The sequence below is a fragment of the Theropithecus gelada genome, chromosome 13, assembly GCF_003255815.1.
Source record: "Theropithecus gelada isolate Dixy chromosome 13, Tgel_1.0, whole genome shotgun sequence".
In the NCBI taxonomy this organism is placed as follows: domain Eukaryota; kingdom Metazoa; phylum Chordata; class Mammalia; order Primates; family Cercopithecidae; genus Theropithecus; species Theropithecus gelada.
Window position 1 is genome coordinate 49,295,772 of NC_037681.1, and position 21,838 is coordinate 49,317,609.

At 40.4% G+C, this 21,838-nt stretch overlaps 1 protein-coding gene and 3 non-coding genes across 4 annotated transcripts in view; all 4 read left to right on the plus strand.

The window, feature by feature from the left end:
- WDR43 (WD repeat domain 43) overlaps positions 1 to 21,838 on the plus strand; it is a 56,664-nt gene that overhangs the window by 13,769 nt on the left and 21,057 nt on the right. Inside the window, exons 4-10 of the mRNA XM_025354795.1 lie at positions 4,849 to 4,969; positions 6,012 to 6,151; positions 10,181 to 10,283; positions 15,137 to 15,201; positions 17,480 to 17,651; positions 18,948 to 19,034; positions 20,279 to 20,410. Coding sequence (XP_025210580.1) covers positions 4,849 to 4,969; positions 6,012 to 6,151; positions 10,181 to 10,283; positions 15,137 to 15,201; positions 17,480 to 17,651; positions 18,948 to 19,034; positions 20,279 to 20,410 — 820 coding nt within the window. The remainder of the gene's footprint in view (positions 1 to 4,848; positions 4,970 to 6,011; positions 6,152 to 10,180; positions 10,284 to 15,136; positions 15,202 to 17,479; positions 17,652 to 18,947; positions 19,035 to 20,278; positions 20,411 to 21,838) is intronic.
- LOC112605468 lies at positions 5,604 to 5,688 on the plus strand. The gene has a single exon (XR_003115456.1). It is a non-coding gene; the product is annotated as a small nucleolar RNA SNORD53/SNORD92 (small nucleolar RNA).
- Positions 19,772 to 19,849, plus strand: LOC112605465. Its single transcript, XR_003115454.1, has one exon. It is a non-coding gene; the product is annotated as a small nucleolar RNA SNORD53/SNORD92 (small nucleolar RNA).
- On the plus strand, positions 21,015 to 21,092 carry LOC112605467. The gene has a single exon (XR_003115455.1). It is a non-coding gene; the product is annotated as a small nucleolar RNA SNORD53/SNORD92 (small nucleolar RNA).

Sequence of the window (21,838 nt, forward strand, 5' to 3'; positions counted from 1 at the left end):
AGACAAGACCGAACAACATAGAACCACCTCTTTACGAAAAAAAAACAACAACAAACCAGTTGGGTGTGGCGGTATACATGGCCTGTGACCCCAGATACGATGGAGTCTGAGGTGGGAGGATTGCTTGAGCCTGGGAGGTTGAGTCTGTAGTGAGCCATGATTGTGCCACTGCACTCCAGCCTGGGTAACAGAGCAAGACGCTGTCTCAAAAAAAAAAAAGGGTGGGCTTGGTGGCTCACGCCTGTGATCCCAGCACTTTGGGGGACCGAGGCGGGCAGATCACGAGGTCAGGAAATCAAGACCATCCTGGCTAACACGGTGAAACCCCGTCTCTACTAAAAAGACAAAATTAGCTGGGCATGGTGGCGGGCATCTGCAGTCCCAGCTACTCAGGAGCCTGAGGCAGGAGAATGGCGTGAACCCGGGAGGCGGAGGTTGCAGTGAGCCGAGATCGCGCCACTGCACTCCAGCCTGGGCGACACAGCGAGACTCCATCTCAAAAAAAAAAAAAAAAAAGCCACTGCTGGTCAGTGTCTGTGGGATAGTATTCAGAGTAATGCTTTAGGAAAAAGTAATCTGTCAGCAATGTGTACAATTTAGGGAAAGGAGCTAGTTAAAGTCAGAGAAGGCGGATAGATTGTTACTGTAATCTGGTTATAGGATGGTAAGTGTGGGAAGTTAAAATGGGAATGATCGCAATCATTGAGTTGATGTGGAGGAGGGATACTGAGTTTAGTTTTCAACTTTGCTAACTAGGCAAGTAAACCAGTTTAGAGGGAGGACGTACTGGGGGGTAATGCATGGTAGAGGATAGAAATTATGGTTAGAAGAGATAAATGGTTTGGGGGTTTTTAGACAAGTTGGCTTTGAAATAACACTTTGTGAAAGATAAGACCCAGCAGACAGGGTGGTGATAGAGGCTTAGAATTTAAGTGGGAGTTTGGGATTGGAGATGCAGGTGAGTAAATCATCTCCCTGATGGCTCAGTGAGTATTTGTGCTTCATTTTCATTTACTTGTAGCAGACATAGTAATTTCTATGTTAGTAACCTGTTAGAAATGCCTGCAGAGATTCTGATCCAGTAGGTCTGGGATAGGGCCTATGTTACTGTATTCTGGATGAGAGGTCACAAAGATAGGTCCTTCACATAGGGACTAGTAATGTTCAAGGAGCCGTTCAACACATTGTGTGCTTTATTGTACGTAATCATAAGCCTGTGAGGTGGACTCTAGCCCCACTTTGCTGTTTTGAAGTAGGTTAAACAAGAGCCTGGCCTCTCATACACTAAACTGTGTTGTCTCATAATTTCATTATGTTTCCAGCTTCATCCTTAGCATTCTTATGCTGCTGTTACTTGATTTTGTTTTCTGTTCTAGATGCTATGTATTGATTTTCTGTTGTAGAAGATGAGGATTTAGCTCTTACCTTCTTTTCCCCCTCTCAATTCTCTCAATATTGTCGTATCATAGTGTTTGATAAGCAGTATTTGTTTACGTTATGGACTAGTTAAATATTGTTACAGCTGAGCCTTAGACTTTCCTATGTTTAATATTTTTTGTACAAAATTTTGCTTTTCTTGGGGTTTATAATTGGTTTAATTTCATTTTATTAGTTACTAGGTCATTTTCTATTAGTGGTATAAATCTTCTCAGTTGTTTCTAGACACATCACTCAGTCAGTTTTATTCATTTCTTGGAAGACTTCTTTGTCTTGTAAGTTCTGCTGAATGATGATTATCCTCAGGTTTTCCTTTCTCTCTCTTTTTTTTTTCTTTAGATGGAGTTTCGCTCTTGTTGCCCAGGCTGGAGTGCAATGGCGCGATCTCAGCTCACTGCAACCTCTGCCTCCCGGATTCAAGTGATTATTCTGCCTCAGCCTCCCGAGTAGCTGGGATTATAGGCACCTGCCACCATGCCTGGCTTATTTTTTATTTTTAGTAGAGATGAGGTTTCAGCATGTTGGTCAGGCTGGTCTTGAACTCCTGACCTCAGGTGATCCACCTGCCTTGGCCTCCCAAAGTGCTGAGATTACAGGTGTGAGCTACCATGCCTGACCATGAATTATTTTCTTTTGTTCCTTACATCCTCTCTATTGTGGGTGTCTTTTGATTTGTTTGATTTGGCCTCTTATGTTTAAGGCATCTTTCAAATCACTGGAGATCCTGGGCTGCCTGTTGCTATTTGGAAATAAAGCATTAAAAAACTGATTGGTGGCTGGGTGTGGTGGCTTATGCCTAAAATCTCAGGACTTTGGAAGGCTGAGGTGGAAGGATTGCTTGAGCTTAGGAGTTTCGAGGCCGTCCTGGGCAACATAGTGAGAACCCCCTCTCTGCAAAAATGAAAAAAATTAGCCAGGCGTGGTGGTGTGTACCTGTAGTCCCAACCACCTAAGAGGGTCGCTTGAGCTCAGGAGATCAAGGCTGTAGTGAGCTGTTAACCTTGCTACTGCACTCTGCCTGGGCAACAGAGTGAGACCCTGTTTGGGGGGAAAAATACTGATTGGAAGGCTTAGTTATGAGTGTGTGATTTTTCAATTGTTGCGCTTCATTTATAGAGTGATTGGGAAGGCTTCAAATATCAATATGTGTAGGTCATTCCACTGGAACCAGTTACATTTCCCAGAGAGGAATTTTTTCATCTAGTGCTTCTTAAGCCTTAAATGTACATACATCTTACTTGTGCATACAGATCTGATTTAGTAGGTGTATCTAGGTTAGAGCTTGAGAAGGCATAATTCTCACAAGTTCCCAGATGATGCTGATTTATGCTTTGAGTTGCAAAGCTCCTGAGGGATTGGGGTGTGGGGAGGATAGACAGAAGGTATTATTAGCCTAACTAGCATTTTCAATACTGAGTGGGGAAGTTTCAGGAAGCTTATCAGCCTCCTCTAGGCAGGATGGCGATTGTGTCTTATGTATGTATCAACATAGTGAATATATGTTGAATATTGAATGTAAATGAGAATTGAAGCTGTAGGAATCGATGATAAATTGGCAAAAATTTTAGAAGCTGGTAAAGGTAAAGGAAGAGTTCTCTCGTACATTATAGCTGCATTTCTTTGATTATCAGTGAGGTCGAATGTTTTGTGTTTATCAACAATTTGTATTTTTCCTATGAGTTGCCTGTTTGCCTGTTTATATCCTTTGTCTATTTTTATTTTGAGTTCTTTTTCTTATTGATATGAAGAAGCTATTTGTGTATTATGTTACTCCTTTGTAATATATATTTTTGATACTTTTTTCTAGCTTTTTACATATATATCATTATTATTATTATTATTATTTTTGAGACAAGGTCTCACTCCGTCACCCAGGTGGAGTGCAGCGGTGGTATCTCAGCTCACTGTAAACTCTGCCTCCGGGGTTCAAGCGATCCTCCTGTCTCAGCCTCCTGAGTACCTGGGATTGCAAGTGTTTGCCACCAGCCCTGTCTAATTTTTGTATTTTTAGTAGAGACAGGGTTTCACCATGTTGTCCAGGCTGGTCTTGAACTCCTGGCCTCAGGTAATACACCTGCCTTCGGCTCCCAAAGGGCTGGGTTTACAGATGTGAGCCACTGTGTCTGGTCACATAAAATTACGTTTTAATTTTATGACTTATTTGTGGAACAGAAGTTTTATGTAATTAAATCAGGCCTTTTTTTCTTTATAATTTCTGGTTTATAATTGTTGTGGAATACCTTTCCTAACCCCAGGATTATAAAAACATTTTCATACCCTGTTTAAATACTCTTAAATTTAATAAATTAATTTTTTTGCATGTGTGGCATAATGTAGGTATCTAATTTTGTTTTTCCAATGACTAATTTTACTTACTCCAGTATTGACTGGCAGAACCATACATTTTCTTCCACTTAATAACCTCTTTTATTATTAAGGTTCCTACTGTTACTTCCTTGTTTTTTCTTGGAGACAGAGTCTTGGTCTGTCACCCAGGCTGGAGTGCAGTGTTGCGATCTCGGCTCATTGCAGTCTCTGCCTCCCGGGCTCAAGCGATCCTACCATCTCGCCTGGGTAGCTGGGACTACTACAGCATGCCTGGCTAATTTTTGTAGTTTTTGTAGAGTCAGGGTCTCGCTATATTGTCCAGGCTGGAGGTCTCGAACTCCTGGACTCAGGCCATCTGCCCACCTTGATCTCCCAAAGTGCTGGGATTACAGGCATGAGCCGCCATGCCCAGCCCCTGCTGTTACTTTTTGATTGTATAAGTGAATAGCCAAGTTCCCTGTTGCCTATGACAGCATTAATATGAGTAACAAACAGCAAAGACTTGAGCTTCTAATCATATTTGAGGTAATGAAAAGGAATCATTTGTATCTAATTAATTTTTACCTGTCAGACTGGGGTGTATTCGTGTGAATCTGGGGTAGAAATAACCTTTTTGGGTTGCAGCTTTTGAGAAATCATTTGTGTTATTAAGGGAATTAATTGAAGGCCAGCCTTCCAGAGAAAGCGAGAGTTGAGATAGGGTTAGGATGGGCTTGGGGAGGTCTAGCCAGTATGGAACTTTCCTGGACATTCACAAAGTTCATCTCCTGGGTCACAGAGTGTATAACTACCCATTTTACATTCTTGCCACTCTCACTCACCCATTTTCTGATATGTTGAGAATCTTTATCGCATGCCTGACAAAGGGAGATTGTGCCGTGTTAAGGAACCCAATCAGTGAGGTTTTAGCACAGTGGTATATCCAGGGTTAGTTACCTGACACAAGCTTTTAGGGAATGTAATTGTCATAGGACCTGAGGTGATATTTTTAATGATTGCTCAGTTTGTTTTTTTGTTATTTTCTGCTCTGAGTAAAGTTTTCTCTTATGTATTGAGATGCTTTTGTTTCTCTTCACAATATAGCAAATGGAAAGGCGACAATAGCAGTGTCAGTTCCCTATGTATCAGCCCAGATGGAAAGATGTTGCTTTCAGCTGGTCGAACAATCAAACTATGGGTTTTGGAGACCAAAGAAGTCTACAGAGTGAGTGAATCAAATTATTTGTAAGCATAAAAATTACAGTAAACATGGAGAAAGGCAGAAGTTTGAGCCATAAAATATTATTTTAAGAATACAAATTCTTCATTGTCAGGTACATCAAATAGTTTAGTGGACAAAAGTTAGCCTCCTAATCTGATTTGTTGATGTTAAAAAGACTACACATGTCTACTTCAAATGTATTGGAAGAATGAATAGAACCAATATTCAAGAAACAAGATTTTAAAAGAAATTTAAATATATATACCAACTGTGTATCCACAAAAAAGAAAAAGTTACCTTATAAAAAACAAAATAGATTTTGAGACAGGATCTCTCTCTGTCGCCCAGGCTGGAGTGCAGTAACGCCATCACAGCTCACTGCAGCCTTGACCTCCCAGGCTCAAGCGATCATCCCACCTCAGCCTCCTGAGCAGCTGGGAATATAGGCGCTTGCCACCATGCCTAGGTCAAAAAAGATTTTCTTAATAAAAAAATTTTTACTATGTGATGATTATGGTAATTTTGATTTCTAGCCTACATTCAGCATTTAGTCCACTTACTGTATTTGACTGCGGAGATTTAGTATTACATTTTTGGAGGAGGAAAAAGCTTTCACTCAGGGCTTACTGAACATTTGGTGCTGTGATGATGCCTTAATATTGTGGTTTCGACTCACTGAGAGTAAAATGAGGACCTACAATTCCTTGGCTGTGTCTGAGCACCCAAGTGTACGCCTTTTAAAATGGATAGAATTAAGTGAATCTTTAATTCAAGAATGTAAGAAATAAAGGTGCAGAGTGGTAGGGTCATGGGAGTTAGAAGGAACATCTAAATTTTCAGTATTTTCAGATGCATTTTTTTAAGAAGTGGGAGTATTGTAGCACAAATAACCTTATTTGCTTAGAATTGAATTTAATAGTTACTTCATTGTGAAGCTCTCCTTTCAGATATGTATCACATATGGCTTGTTTATGATACATATATACTATTAATTTTTGTCCCTGCTTTGAATCTGTTCTCCTAACTGGGATTTAACTTTCTCTAGCATTTCACAGGACATGCAACGCCAGTTTCGTCACTGATGTTCACTACCATCAGACCTCCTAATGAGAGCCAGCCCTTTGATGGAATTACAGGTCTTTATTTCTTATCTGGAGCAGTACATGACCGGTTGCTTAATGTCTGGTATGTAGTTCTTTTGGATTTGGGAGGTAGCATTGAAAGAATCTGTCAGAGCTTATGTAGTTAATGTAAATTATGACTGTGGGACTTTGTTGTATCTAATATTGGATTTACATTGAGTCATAATAAAGAATTGAGCCTGTCTACAAAACAGATCTTTCTGAGAAAAAAATTAAGTGCATTATGTAATAAAGCCTCCTGTGCTTGCTTAGTGATACAGTGGACTGAATAGTTTTGTGGTTGGGCAATTTAGAAATAACTTTTAAAAAATTTAGAAAGACCTTTAATTTTGAAATATGTGGCACCACTGGGTTAATGCAGTAATGTCTGTTTATGGAGGGCATACAAATTCCTTGGCTGTCTGAGAATTTCCAGTAACCCCTTTTTGCAGTAGCTGCTATTAACTAGTTCCCTTTGAAACCACTTTTAAAAGTTAAAATCAGGCCGGGCGCCATGGCTCACGCCTGTCATCCCAGCACATTGGGAGGATGAGGCGGGCAGATCACGAGGTCAAGAGATCAAGACCATCCTGGCCAACATGGCGAAACCCTGTCTGTACTAAAAATACAAAAATTAGCTGGGTGTGGTGGCACGCACCTGTAGTCCCAGCTACTCGGAAGGCTGAGGCAGGAGAATTGCTTAACTCAGGAGGTAGAGGTTGCAGTGAGCCGAGATCGCGCCACTGCACTCTAGCGACAGAAAGAGACTCGGTCTCAAAAAAAAAAAAAAAAAAATCGGTGATACAAAGTCATCAAAAAAATTTTTTAGAAATTTCCTGGATTTTATTACAGCATCTGATGGTGAAGTTGGCTTGAAAAAAAACCATCCTGCTGTTCATAGACAAAATAAGTAGAGATTAGAGATCTTTTTAGATCTCTACTTTTCTCATCTTAGTAATAATTAATTGAGCATGCTCTTCACCATGTAGAATTACTATGAATTTATACAAGATAATACTCATTAGAAGTGGGACTCATCCAATATGTATTCCTTAAAAAGGTAGTTGTGTGGGGGTCATAAGTCAAAATGTGGGCCTCTGTTTACCTTCAAAACCACCAGCAAAGCCATAATTCCTAATTATGACTCTTACAATTAAACAGATTTGGTTTTCTGTTTCGTGTTTGATTTTTGAGAAGAGCCAATGGAGATAAATTCTTTTAGTTTTAGAGGGTCTGACAATTACATAAGAAATTAGTAGTACTAAAAAATTAAAATCTACTACCAGCATTCCCTGGCATTACTGAGTTGCTTCAATCTCAAATGTTTTACCACTTAGGCTGCCTCATACGTAGGAGTCTCCAGCTACAAAATTTCATAATATAAAATAAAAGTTGCTTTATGTTAATCTTAAGAACCTGAATAGTATCTTGGTATAAAGGAAATAAACTTAAAATTAACCATACACACAAAAGAAAAATATTAAAAACCATATTGAAAAGCTGCCCAACGAGCTCTGTAAATTTGCGTGGGGATAGGTAGAGCAGGCCTAAAGTTCCCTGATAATTTCCTTTGAAAGACACATTTCTGTGAGGACATAACATGCAAAGGCTTCTTGCTGAGCGAAGATTAAAAGATCAACCCCAGTACTATCTTCTATTGATTAGTTAAGATACTGTGTATAGTGGTCTGATGGCAGAGATTTTGAACATACATGAATGACTTCATGTTAGAGTGCATCTTACTCAGAATTTTTGCATGAAAACATTTAGAATTCATCAAATCAACTCTTAATTTTCTTCTGGACTCCAAAGAAGCTGATTTGAGTCATGTTTGTAAATCATGTTTGTTATATATTATTTTTTAAAATGTGTACCTAAATTTTAAAAACAGCTATATTGAAGTATAGTTGACATGTAATGAACTGTACATACCAGAATGTACAAACTGATGAATTGTAACATACATATACATTGTGAAACTCTCACCACAAACAAGATGTTGAATGCGTGTCTTCATGTCTTCTTGTAACCTCTCAGTTTCCAGACTTGTTGACAGGTTTTGGGCCATTACAAATAAAGTTGCTATGGACATTTTTTTGTGTACAAGTCTTTATATGGACATGTGATTTCATTTCTTTTGGGTAAATACCTAGGAGTGCAGTGGCTGGATCATATGATAGGTGTACATTTAGCTTTTCAAGGCATCACCAGATTTTTTTTCAAAATGGTTGTATCATTTTGCATTTTTACCAGCAGTGTATGAAAATGGGAATTCCTTCACATCCTCATCAACACTTGGTATAGCATTTACTTTTAGCCATTCTAATAGGTGGGTAGTGGTATTTTGTGCTGTTAAATTGGCTTTCTCTAATGGCTTATGATGTTAAGAGTCATGTTTTTGCGTTATGGATATCCAGGGATCCCAGTATCATTTGTTGAAAAGATTATCTCTGCTGACTTGGTTTTGCATATACCCCTCCCCCTGTAACCCCAAACATCTACACACACCCACACATCCCTGCACCCACACTCTTATCCCTATATCAGTTCTCATTTATAGTTGTTAAGTCCTATAAAGTCCCCATGAACACTGATTTAGGCAATAACATTACTCCTTTGGGAAATAGAAGATTAGGTTCCCGTGAGCCTCCAGTTATAACATTTTTGTCATCTATTTATTTTTTGTTTATATTATTTATATTGTAAAGATAGCCAACTTGTAACATTTTTGTGATTAATATATAAAACCTTGTTTTTTTTTTTTTTGTTTTTTTTTTTTGAGACGGAGTCTCGCTCTGTCGCCCGGGCTGGAGTGCAGTGGCCGGATCTCAGCTCACTGCAAGCTCCGCCTCCCGGGTTCCCGCCATTCTCCTGCCTCAGCCTCCCAAGTAGCTGGGACTACAGGCGCCCGCCACCTCGCCCGGCTAATTTTTTTTTTATTTTTTAGTAGAGACGGGGTTTCACCGTGTTAGCCAGGATGGTCTCGATCTCCTGACCTCGTGATCCACCCGTCTCGGCCTCCCAAAGTGCTGGGATTACAGGCTTGAGCCACCGCGCCCGGCCTAAAACCTTGTTTTATGTTTGTTTCTATTTAAAGATATTTAATGCATATGTTTTTGATTGATTAACTTGGAATTCAGAGCACTACAACTCATGTCTGAGTGAAGCTTATGTAACACATATTTTCACTGTAAGGCACATCACAGCCTTCTTGTGCTTAGGAACACCATAGAACACTTCAGAAGTATGCTTGGGGGCCATTTTAAATAGTGAAATCTCCAAGAAAGCACAGAAATGCAAAAAACATGGTACTAGCTGAACTACTTGTTGATAGTATGAAAACGGCAATGGGAAGGCAGAAGGTAGCTACCTTAGCTGAAGACGTTGAATGTGTTAGGCTACTCAGATTTTTCACTAGTCTACATGACTGAAGGAGCATAAAATTGTCACAGTGATTTTGAGGTTACAAATAAAATTTTGCAAAAGATGAGTTTGCAAATAAGGAATCCATGAATAGTGACAATCAATTGTATACGTGTGTATATATAGGTCTGTTTCTGTGCTCTTTACTCAATACCATTATCATGTTAATTCTCCCCAAATTGACCTACAGATTCAATGCAGACCCATTCAAAATCTTAGCAGGCTTTTTTGTTTGAGAAATTGACAAACTGATTCTAAAATTCAAATGGAAATACAAATGACAATAGGCAAAATCATTTTGAAAAAGAAGAAAAACATTGGAGGACTAAGATTGATTTCAAGACCTGTTATCAAGTGGCATTAATCATGACAGTGTGGTGTTAGTATCAAGGTAGACAAACAGATCAATAGAAAAGAACAGAATGTTACTCTTGTTTAAATCTGCTACAAATGCATTATTGCTTTCTCTTTTCTCAAGCAACCATGTTATATGGTAGTGACATGGATGTTTCCCTTGTTTTGATCTTTAGTCACTTTACCAGTTTTCAAAAGATGACAAAGCTATTGGGAATCTCATGTGCCGATCTCCCTGCCCCCTTAGGTGTATGCCTTTTTAGAAAAAAAAAAATTAAATCTGTCTTGCGATCTAATTGCTGGTTTTGTTATCTAGGCAGGTCCGATCAGAAAACAAAGAAAAGAGTGCAGTGATGTCATTTACAGTTACCGATGAACCTGTCTATATTGACTTAACTTTGTCAGAAAACAAAGAAGAGGTAAATGGCTCGATTTTTGAGAATTTGTTTTTGGGTTTCACAGATGTTATTTTTACAGTCAAGGTTTTAATGATTTAATGACTTGAAAAATAGAGAGGACCTGAGGGAGTAACAACAAACTAACAAAATTTAGACTGTTCAAAGGAACTTAAATCACTGTGATAATCTCTTATGGGGGAAGGGAAAATTTTGTACAGGACGGTAGTAAATTCAGGAACTCGTTATGTGAATTAAGAAAAGTTGTTGAGATGGATTTTGTTGCTAGGAGTATGTATATACTATTCTTTAATCAGATGAAATTGTTGGTGATAGGTCCTAACTAAGGGGGGTGTGTGTGTGTGTGTGTGTGTGTGTGTGTATTTATGTATATATACATATAAATAATCTCTTTTTTAAAACATTTTTTTGAGATGGAGTTTCGCTCTTGTTGCCTAGGCTGGAGTGCAATGGCTTACCACGACCTCTACCTCCCGGGTTCAAGTGATTTTCCTGCCTCAGCCTCCCGAGTAGCTGGGATTACAGGCATGCGCCACCATGCCCGGCTAATTTTGTATTTTTTAGTAGAGATGGGGTTTCTCCATGTTGGTCAGGCTGGTCTCGAACTCCCTATCTCAGGTGATCCACCCGCCTCAGCCTCCCAAAGAGCTGGGATTACAGGTGTGAGCCACTGCACCCAGCCTATATATGTATATATTTTATAAGAATGATGTCCTCTTGTTTGCTGCCTATAAAAAAAGAATTTTTCATGTAAAAATTAGGGATTCAATGATTAAAGGATTAAACCTGTTGTCACTCAAGTACTTGATGTTTCTGTTTGACCAAAGCTTTGCAGGATTTTGATCTGCGCAGAATCTCATGTTTTTAATGCAAGTTAAGGATATTTCACTTTTAACTCAGTTTAGTTTTGAAATGCATATTTTGCATTAACCTCTAGGATTTAGAGATGATTTAGACATTTTTCATCATGTTTTAATACTTTGAAAAAGTGTTTTGGGGAAAAAGCATTGGTTTAAAACTAAAAAAAATTTGGTTTAATGTTGTTTCTGGCTGGGTGTGGTGGATAACTTGAGCCCAGGAGTTCATGACCAGCCTGGGCAACATAGCGAGACCCTGTCTCTACAAAAAATAAAAAAATTACCTGGGCATGGTGGCATGCACCGGTGGTCCCAGATACTTGGGAGGCTGTGGTGGGAAGATTGCTTGAGCCTGGGAGGTTGAAGCTGTAGTGAGCTGTGATCCTGCCACTGCATTCCAGCCTAGGTGACAGTGAGACCCCGTCTCAGTAAATAAGTAAATAAATAAATATATACAGCTTCTGTTGCTAATAAACTTGGCTTTCTAATATGAAGTGGGGGCCATTGATGATCAGATCAGTGATTCCCTATAAAGATTTTTGTCTTTAAGAAAACTAGTAGGGGCCAGGCGCAGTGGCTCACACCTGTAATCTCAGCACTTTGGGAGGCCGAGGTGGGCGAATCATGAGGTCAGGCGATTGAGACCTTCCTGGCTAACACGGTGAAACCCCGTCTCTACTAAAAATACAAAAAGTTAGCCGGACATGGTGGCAGATGCCTGTAGTCCCAGCTACTTGGGAGGCTGAGGCAGGAGAATGCTGTGAACCCGGGAGGCGGCGTTTGCAGTGAGCCGAGATAGCACCCCTGCACTCCAACCTGGGCAACAGAGCAAGACTCCATCTCAAAAAAAAAAAGAAAACTAGTAGGAATCCTACACTTAATTACAATAATGATTTAATGTTATTATAAAGTTGTTGGACACACTTGTGCATATTCAGTGTGATCAGTGCACTCACTATTCTGATGATTGGGCGTTCTGATCATAGGGAACTCATGAGAAACATTTTGGTATTTTCCCCTATAACTTTTTTTTTTTTGAGACAGAGTCTCTCTTTGTCGCCCAGGCTGGAGTGCAGTGGCATGATCTTGGCTCACTGCAATCTCCGCCCCCGGGTTCAAGCAGTTCTCTTGCCTCAGCCTCCCTAGTAGCTGAAATTACAGCCTGCACTACCACGCCTGGCTAATTTGTGTACTTTAGTAGAGACAGGGTTTTGCCATGTTGGCCAGGCTGGTTTCGAATTCCTGGCCTTGAGTGATCTGCCTGTCTCGGCCACCCAAAGTGCTGGAATTACAGGTATAAGCCTGTAATTTTTTTTGGACAAAATCTTGCTCTGTCACCCACGCTGGAGTGTACTGGTACGATCTCAGCTCACCGCAGCCTCTGCTTCTCAGGTTCAAGTGATCCTTCTGCCTCAGTATCCCAAGTAGCTGGGACTATAGGTGCATACCACCACGCCTGGCTAATTTTTGTATTTTTCTAGTAGAGATGGGGTTTTGCCATGTTCGGCAGACTGGTCTTAACTCCTGACCTCAAGTGATCTGCCCACCAGGCCTCCCAAAGTGCTAGGATTACAGGCATAAGCCACCCTGCCTGGCCAAAAGTTTTAAACCTTTATTTGTGTGTGTGTGATTTTTAGAGGTAGGTTCTTTAAGTGTAAATACAAGTAATTTATGGAAGAAAAATCACTTTCCTTGGAGTAGCAAAACTTGCTACTAGTCTATGTAGAGAATAGACTGAGGGGTGTTTTTGGTTTGTTTTTTTGTTTTTGAGACAGAGTCTCCCTCTGTCGGTCAGGCTGGAGTGCAGTGGTGCGATCTCAGCTCACGGCAACCTGTGCCTCCTAGGTTCGACAATTCTCCTGCCTCAGCCTCCTGGGTAGCTGGTACTACAGGCACACACCATCACACCCAGCTAATCTTTGTATTTTTAGCAGAGATGGGGTTTCACCATGTTGGCCAGGCTGGTCTCGAACTCCTGACCTCAGGTGTTCTGCCCACATTGGCCTCCCAAAGTGCTGGGATTATAGGCGTAAGCCATTGCGCCTGGGCAAGACTGAGTTTTTACTTTCTCTTTTTCTGAGTGAATTCTGTTGCTACTTTTAGATTTAATTTTAGGTTTGATTCAGAGTTTATCTTGGAATACTGTTGGCATTATATTTAAAATGATCAATAATAAAAGAGGGAGCACAACTGGTTTTTTTTTGTTTATTTTGCTTTGTTTTTGAGATGGAGTCTTGCTTTGTCACCAGGCTGGAGTGCAGTGGCACAATCTCAGCCCACTGTAACCTCTGCCTCTCGGGTTCAAGTGGTTCTCCTGCCTCAGCCTCCTGAGTAGCTGGGACTACAGGCACATGCCACCATGTCCAGCTAATTTTTGTATTTTTAGTAGAGACGGGGGTTTCACCATGTTGGCCAGGATGGTCTTGATCTCTTGACCTTGTGATCGGCCTGCCTCGGCCTCCCAGAGTGCCGGGTTTACAGGCGTAAGCCTCTGTGCCCAGCCTTTTAAATAATTTTTTAACATATTAAACTAGGAGTGATGGATCAGGAAGCCAAGATGTAGTTCCGGCACTTCATATAAGATTGTAGTTAACAGCAATAAGTTAGAATTAACATTCCGAAACAAAACTGATTATGGTATTGCAGAATAATCTGCTTATTTTATCTTCAAAAATTGCCAGCCTCTCTATAGACAGTTGGAGATTAGATTTGGATGCCTGTCAGTTGAAGTTGCAGAACGGAGAACTAGAAAATTTGATGACGGGGAAATGGTCTCTTCCCCTAAACTTTGTTTTTCTTTTTTTTTTTTCCGAGATGGGGTTTTACCCTGTTGCCCAGGCTGGAGTGCAGTGGTGCCATCAAGGCTTACTGTAGCCTTGACCTCCCCGGGCTCAAGTGATCCCACCCCAGTCTCATGCTGGGACTACAGGCATGTGCCTACCATACCCTGCTAATTTTTATTGTATTTTTTGTGCAAATGGGGTTTCACTGTATTTCCTAGTCTGGTCTCGAACTTCTAGGCTCTAGCTATCTTCCCGCCTTGGCCTCCCAAAGTGCTGGGATTACAGGCCTGAGCCACCATGTCTGGCCCTCCCTGACAACTGCCATGTAGCACTAAACCTCAGAAAGACTGAAATTTTCTCTAATAAAATGTCTCCTTTCTGAAATTTCTTATTTTTAAATACACCAGTAAAGAATTTTAAACATTGTCAAAGTTGTTTTCACAATGGAAGTTAGTCTCTTTTTTCTAGTTTTTAATTGATATATTACAGTTGTGCAAAGTTAGTCTTAAAATGTTTTATATATTTCGTTTTCTCTCAATATATTGGCTACTCCCTGAATTCTCTCATTACCTTTGTAACTAGAGTAGGGATAGCAGTGTTTTGAAAGTACTTTCATTTAAGCTTTCCTTAAGAAAGTTCCAGAATTTTAAAAAATGAGCTTTAGAGAGGCTGACAGCAAGAGTCTGTTAGGTGGAAGCATGCAGGGAGCCTAGGCCACTCACTGATAGTGGACGGAGGGAGAGAGGCAGTGAGGGCTTATAACACCCCTTTCTAGGTGGATAGGGGCGTCTCCAGACAGCTTAGGCCACTTACGTTGACAGGGGATGGAGGAAGAGAGGTGATGAGGGCTTAGAACACCCCTTCCTAGCCATACATGCAAAATGGCTTTTTCTGTATTCCCGGCATGAGGGCATGTCAGCTCCACGTTGTCAGCCTTTGCACTTGGTGGTAACTTTGTTCATCTAACTTCGAGGGCCCATTCTCCTTGATTGTTACCTTCTTGGCTTAAATATTTATCTAGAATCTTGACACCACCACCACTAGTGGTTATTTTGACAGAGGTAATTATTTTTAAATGGATTCTTGCTGTTTTTATTTTATTTTATTTTTTTCTGGTTATGTAATGGGGTGGGAAGGCGAGCTGAGTTTTCATAAGTTAGATTGGGGACTGGAGTATGTTATCCATTATAATATGCTGGTTACATTTTTCTTTCAGCCTGTCAAGTTGGCTGTTGTTTGCAGAGATGGTCAAGTCCATCTTTTTGAACACATATTAAATGGGTAAGTAAGAAATTTTCCAAGTAAGAAATTTGTTTCTTTCCCTGACTTGTTACTTGGTCATACTCTCACCAGGTTATTCTTTGCATCATATTACTATTCAGCTAGATTATTTTGAAAACAATTTTCTTTGTCCACATGACTATATACATTGCCAGTTAAAGCTGGGTGTCAAATTTATATATTTGTGATGAGGAGAGTGGCTTTTTATGATGCATCCTTAGTAAATGTTGGATAATTCTAATGATACATTTCAGAAGAAAGTGGCTCAGTTGGAGAGATTCACTTGTGAGCCTTGATGATGTTCTCTTGATCTTTGAGCGTGCTTTACTTCCCCTTGCCAGTGCTGCTGTTTTCATGGACAGAGGGGGGAGGATTGTTGTTAGGTTGTGTAGCAATCATAGACCAGGAGTGAGCAAACTGGCTTGCAGGCCACATTCAATGGAGACCATTTGGGGTCTGGAGAACCTGAAATTTTTATTATTTTGCCCTTTTCAGAAAACTTGCCAAACCTTGTCATTATACTGTAAACATGGTCTGAGACTCAGTTTTGCACACAGTTTGTTAAGCTTTAAAATGGTTTTAACCTCTTGTCAGTTGGCACCCTTCTTTTAAAATACCAGTATAGGAATTTATTTAAATATAAACATTATGAAAAAAGTGTATACTCATTTCAAAACACCCAGGATGCCCAAACACTTGATTTTAAAACCTGAGTCTCCCTCCATTGAGTTCTGTTCCTCTCAGTGACTGTTAACCTTTTAGTGTGTAACTCTTGAAGCTTTTATTTATAGAAGGATGTGTGTACCTGGAATGTATACTTGAGACTCAGAAGAAGTGGGGCCTTTGGTGCCTGGCCACAGTGAGGATTCCCTGGGCAGTGGCAAGCCAGTGAAGGATTACAAGCAGAGGATTCGATGAGCTTTGACCTAAGTTTTAAGACAGTCGTTCGTTGAGAATAGACTATAGAGGGCGAAAGGCTAAAGCAGAGATCCCAAATCCTGGGTCTAGAGATAATTGTGGAGTCAGGATGATAGGAGGAGTAAGTTGGAAAGATAGGGATCATGAGATGCTTACACCTGGAATATTATGCAGGATATACACTTGTGGAGAATAAGTGGTAATAAGATATGTAGGGTGTGAGGAGTTTGTGGCTGAAATAGTGAGGAGCATGTTCGTTTGAGAAAGGAGTTGACAGATCTGAGTGTCAGAAGTGTCCGTCAACCTGGACTCTGGGTGTGGAAACCACTAAGAAAGGAATTCATTTAGAGTAATATTAGAAGTAATGACCTCAAGCCATTGAAATCTTTAAGAAATGTGGATGGCGGCAGAGATCATTGGATGATGGCAAGAGGGAGCGGTAGCTGGTATCTGGTGATAAGAATTGAAAAGATTTTAGGGACAAAAAAGGGATAGACTTTTGTTTTAAAGTGTTAGTGAAGAACAAGGAACTCACTTGCATCATGTCCAAGGCCACTGGCACAAAGGGTATGGGAGAGAAAACAGGTACAAGTTGGGAGTGCTGCAGGGACAAGCCACGGTAGAGGAAGAATGTGAAGAGAACCCCTAGAGAAGCCATGGAGGACATAATTTTGCTGCTGGAACTACATTCCAGAGGCTTGCTGAGGCTTTTGGGGGTTGGGAGAAACTGGAGACGGGACTGACTGGAACAGGGCATGGACAGAACCATACAGAACCTGAAGTACAGGGTGGCGAGAGAATGTTTGGCAGTTTGGAGTTCTTGGTGGGGCCTGAGAAAATGAGAGAGAAGGGGAAGTAGGTCTCCAGGCTGATTTTGGTGGTGAGGTTTTGAGCATGGGTAGAGGTAGGTGAGATCTTTTTTTTTTTTTGAGACTGAGTCTGGCTCTGTCGCCCAGGCTGGAGTGCGGTGGCTGGATCTCAGCTCACTGCAAGCTCCGCCTCCCGGGTTCACGCCATTCTCCTGCCTCAGCCTCCCGAGTAGCTGGGACCGCAGGCGCCCGCCACTTCGCCCGGCTAGTTTTTGTATTTTTTAGTAGAGACGGGGTTTCACCGTGTTAGCCAGGATGGTCTCGATCTCCTGACCTCGTGATCCGCCCATCTCGGCCTCCCAAAGTGCTGGGATTACAGGCGGTAGGTGAGATCTTGAAAGGAGCACTCATGTTCCAGAGACCCAGGTGATTCCTGATGGCAGTATAGAGGCTAGAGGAGGGTCACATTTCATGACTTGATGTCAGTTCCAGAGAGTTAGTGTGAGACGTTTTTTCAGATTCTCTAATCTCATTTCCCCCTCCATTTCCAGGTACTGCAAAAAGCCTTTGACTTCAAACTGCACAATTCAGATAGCAACACCTGGGAAAGGCAAGAAATCAACACCAAAACCCATCCCTATTCTAGCTGCTGGTTTTTGCTCAGACAAAATGTCATTGTTGCTTGTATATGGCAGTTGGTTTCAGCCTACTATTGAGCGAGTGGTACGTAGCTGCTACTCTGGAGTAAAGCAATATAGCATCCCTATGTCCATGGAAGAGAGTGATTTTAAAAATAACATTGGTCTTTAAGATAAATAATATATTCTTTTTTAATTAAAGGATTTCTTCATGGAATGGTTTATTTTAATTTTGAGAGCTCTATATCCAACATATTTTAACACCTGGTCAATATAATCCATTGTTTGAGTTATTTGTATCAGCCCTCTCCCTTGGTACTATGTTTTAAAAATCTGGTGTGTATTTTGCACTTCTGGCATATCTCAGTTTGGACTAGCCACATTTCAAGTGCTCAGTGCCACATGTTCCTAGTGTCTTACTAGTTGGGCAGTACAGGTATGACTTATGTTGAATTTTGCCTAGTTACGAAGATATAAATCTTAATAATAGGGTCTCTTAGTGTTAACACTCATTTTTTAAGTGGAAATGTAATGGGCAGTGCAATGATTTAACATTGTTTACTACGGACATTTCTGTGAAGACTTGTGAGTTATCCTAAGCATGTACAGTACGTTATTTCTTAAGCTTGCATTTAAAATGCTTTTACTTAGTATGGTCCTTAGCAAGACTATGAGTGAAATATTATATGCCCACACAAGCATACATACATATGGTTTAATTTAAAAAAAAAAAAAAGGGAGAAAAGTGTTAAGCTGTAAACATGGCTCCTTTCTGTATGTGAATTCCATCCCTCTCTGGTTGCAGCCATTGTTGACTATTTGTTTTGTGTCTTTCCCGATATTGATTAATTACGTGGGCATATAGAATTATGTATTACTTTAAATCTTTATTGGTTTGCTGCATCTGACTCCCCCAATCCTATTTAATATGTCAGAACATACAGATGCATTTTGTTAATCATCAGTGCTATCTCTGACTTGCTTATGGAAAGGACAATAGGAGAGTTAAGAGTAGAACCATTTACTATTTTGAGCACAGACTATTTCTTAAAAGGATGATGAACTGATATGTTTTCTTTAAAACCTGTTACATTTCAAAATTCTGTTGACCTTTAAAAACAATAAATGTGAAAAATTCAAGCAGTTCATGGCTGAGGAAAGTAAACCTTGGTACCCACCATTTGTCTTAACTGCCATCAGTCTGAGTGGTGATCATGGTTAACAATTGAGTATGGAAGCCTTCTATACTTTTTAATATTTTATGAAAACGCACAAGTAGTCATTTATTTTTCATTTTGTTCTTGTTTCCATTTGCTTTGTTTGACACTGTCTTTTTTTTTCTTTCCTCTCATCTCCCCCTTTAAAAAAAATACGTTTTCAGGCTTTAAACTCCAGAGAACCTCATATGTGTTTAGTAAGAGATATTTCAAACTGCTGGGCCCCCAAAGTAGAAACAGCTATAACAAAGGTGAGCACATTACAAATTCGAAGTTTTAAGAAAAAGGATATTTCTTTGGGCGAATTTGGGTGAATGGAACTGTTACTTAGTATTATGATTAAACTGAGTTTATCTTTTTATTCTTTAATATCTTTATTCTCTTGTCTTATAAATTTTGTGGGATTATGCTTTTAGATGTCAAGATTGTACTCCTGATTTGTTGAGTGAATGAGTGAATAGAAGACTAGCAGTTGAAGACCTTGGATGTGGTTCTTCCCTGCCCACCATGCATAATCGTCTGGGCCAGGAAGAATGTAGGGATAAATATCAATATCAGATTTACCAAAGATGGTTTTTATCAGTCTGAGTGCCTAAAAGAGCATTACTCCCCATCTCTGCTAAAAATACAAAAAATTAGCTGGGCGTGGTGGCGGGCGCCTGTAGTCCCACCTTCTTGGGAGGCTGAGGTGGGAGAATCACTTGAACCTGGGAGCTGGAGGTTGCAGTGAACCGAGACCATGCCATTGCACTCCAGCCTGGGCGACAGAGCAAGACCGCATCTCAAAAACAAAACAAAACAAAACAAAAAAACATTACTTTGCTGAGAGGAATGCTGTATTTCAGGGTGTAGTAAAACCATCATGGGGTTAGAATTTAACACTACAAAAGCATGTGAACATCATCATGGTGCTCTATTTTGCATATAACTTGGTGTCTACATGTAGGGGTCGTGTTTCATGGTTTAATGAGAAAGGGAAAGCCAAGACATGCTATGATGACATCCATATGGTTTCGCTGCTGGCTGAGTTTCAGAGATGACACCTTTCTCTTGGCTGTCTGAGCATTTCTGGCAGAGATTGAATTCCGGAGGTAGTTGTAAAATGTGTAACTTCACTTTTTAAATTTTAAAAAATCATTGTGTCCTTACGTAATCTGTAGTTTTTTAAAGCCAGTCGAATTTAGTAGTGGGGGCTTGTATACCAATGTTAGTGACACTAAATATTAATAAGTTCTGATAACCTACTACCATTGGGCCAGTCGGATTTTACTCTTATGTGGTATTGTAAGCTTTAAATTCACAGTCTTTCAGATTGTCACCTAAAAAGTTTGTCAACATTCAATTTAAAATATATCTTAAATTAATATCATATTAAATTAATTATATTGCATTTTTCCAAGAGAGGAGCCCTTTTAAAAGCTGTTTTCTCATTGAGGATACGTAAGGACTAAGGTATGATTTCCTTTTTCACATTTTGGCTATTCCTGTTGAACAGGTGAGGACACCAGTGATGAATTCTGAAGCAAAAGTTCTGGTGCCTGGGATTCCTGGTCATCATGCAGCTATCAAGCCCACTCCTCCACAAACCGAGCAAGTAGAGAGCAAGAGGAAATCAGGGGGAAATGAGGTAATGCAACCACTTTGACCATATATTTGAGTTTGTGATTTAAAATTACTGGGAAATTATGTCCGGGCGTGGTGGCTTACGCCTGTAATCCCAGCACTTTGGGAGGCCGAGGCGGGCGGATCACGAGGTCAGGAGATCAAGACCATCCTGGCTAACACGGCGAAACCCTGTCTCTACTAAAAAATACAAAAAATTAGCCGAGCATGGTGACTGGTGGCTGCAGTCCCAGCTACTCAGGAGGCTGAGGCAGGAGAATGGCGTCAACCCGGGAGGTGGAGCTTGCAGTGAGCTGAGATGGCGCCACTGCACTCCAGCCTGGGCGACAGAGCGAGACTCCGTCTCAAAAAAAGAAAAAAAAATTACTGGCAAATTCTAATAAGTGTGTTGGATAGAGCCAAAGTTAAATCTGTAGAAATTTACTGAGATTTCTGCTGTTATGCTCTTTATGCTCTCTTTTATCTTCACCATCATAGGTTTCCAAATTCTAGATTGTCATCTTTGTTTAACAGAGAAGATGGAACCTTTAGTAACTAGAGAGGGTGCTGTTTTGACCATTAGTTAGTATTTAGCTAGGTAACATAAATGGAATAAGTCAAGCCAGGACTTGCTGTGATGACTATCATTGGGTTTCGCATGTTGCTGAGTTTCAGTGATGCCTCTTTTCTCTTGGCTGTCTGAGCAATCCTGGCTAACTTAGTACCAGTTGGTCTCTAAAAGTAATAGTCATTGTAACTACGTAAGTGTGTATGATTTTCATTTTTTTCTCAGTTCCCAAAATCCTTTGTGGTTACTGTACATGTCTGTGCAGAGTTGTTTTTTATCTTCCATTCACATTCTTCCCTCTTACATAAGGAATCTGGAATTCTAACTTTTATTCTTACAGAAATACTGTGTTTGTTTAGCTGATTTTACTTTAATTTTTATTCTTTTGTTTTTCTTTGTCCACTTCGAAGGATAATTTAACTGATTTTAAATGTGTTTATTGGGTGGTGCGGTGGGGATAACATAGCTTCATAAAACATGTTCATAATGTGTTCATAAAAGTTATTCCTCAGTTACGTGATAGCTGACTTTAAAAATAAAGTACCAACTTTCTTTGGCCTGGCCTAGTTTTTTTTTTTTTTTTTTTGGAGACGGAGTCTCGCTCTGTAGCCCAGGCTGGAGTGCAGTGGCCGGATCTCAGCTCACTGCAAGCTTCGCCTCCTGGGTTTACGCCATTCTCCTGCCTCAGCCTCCCTAGTAGCTGGGACTACAGGCGCCCGCCACCTCGCCCGGCTAGTTTTTTTGTATTTTTTAGTAGAGACGGGGTTTCACCGTGTTCGCCAGGATGGTCTCGATCTCCTGACCTCGTGATCCGCCCGTCTCGGCCTCCCAAAGTGCTGGGATTACAGGCTTGAGCCACCACGCCCGGCCCTGGCCTAGTTTCAA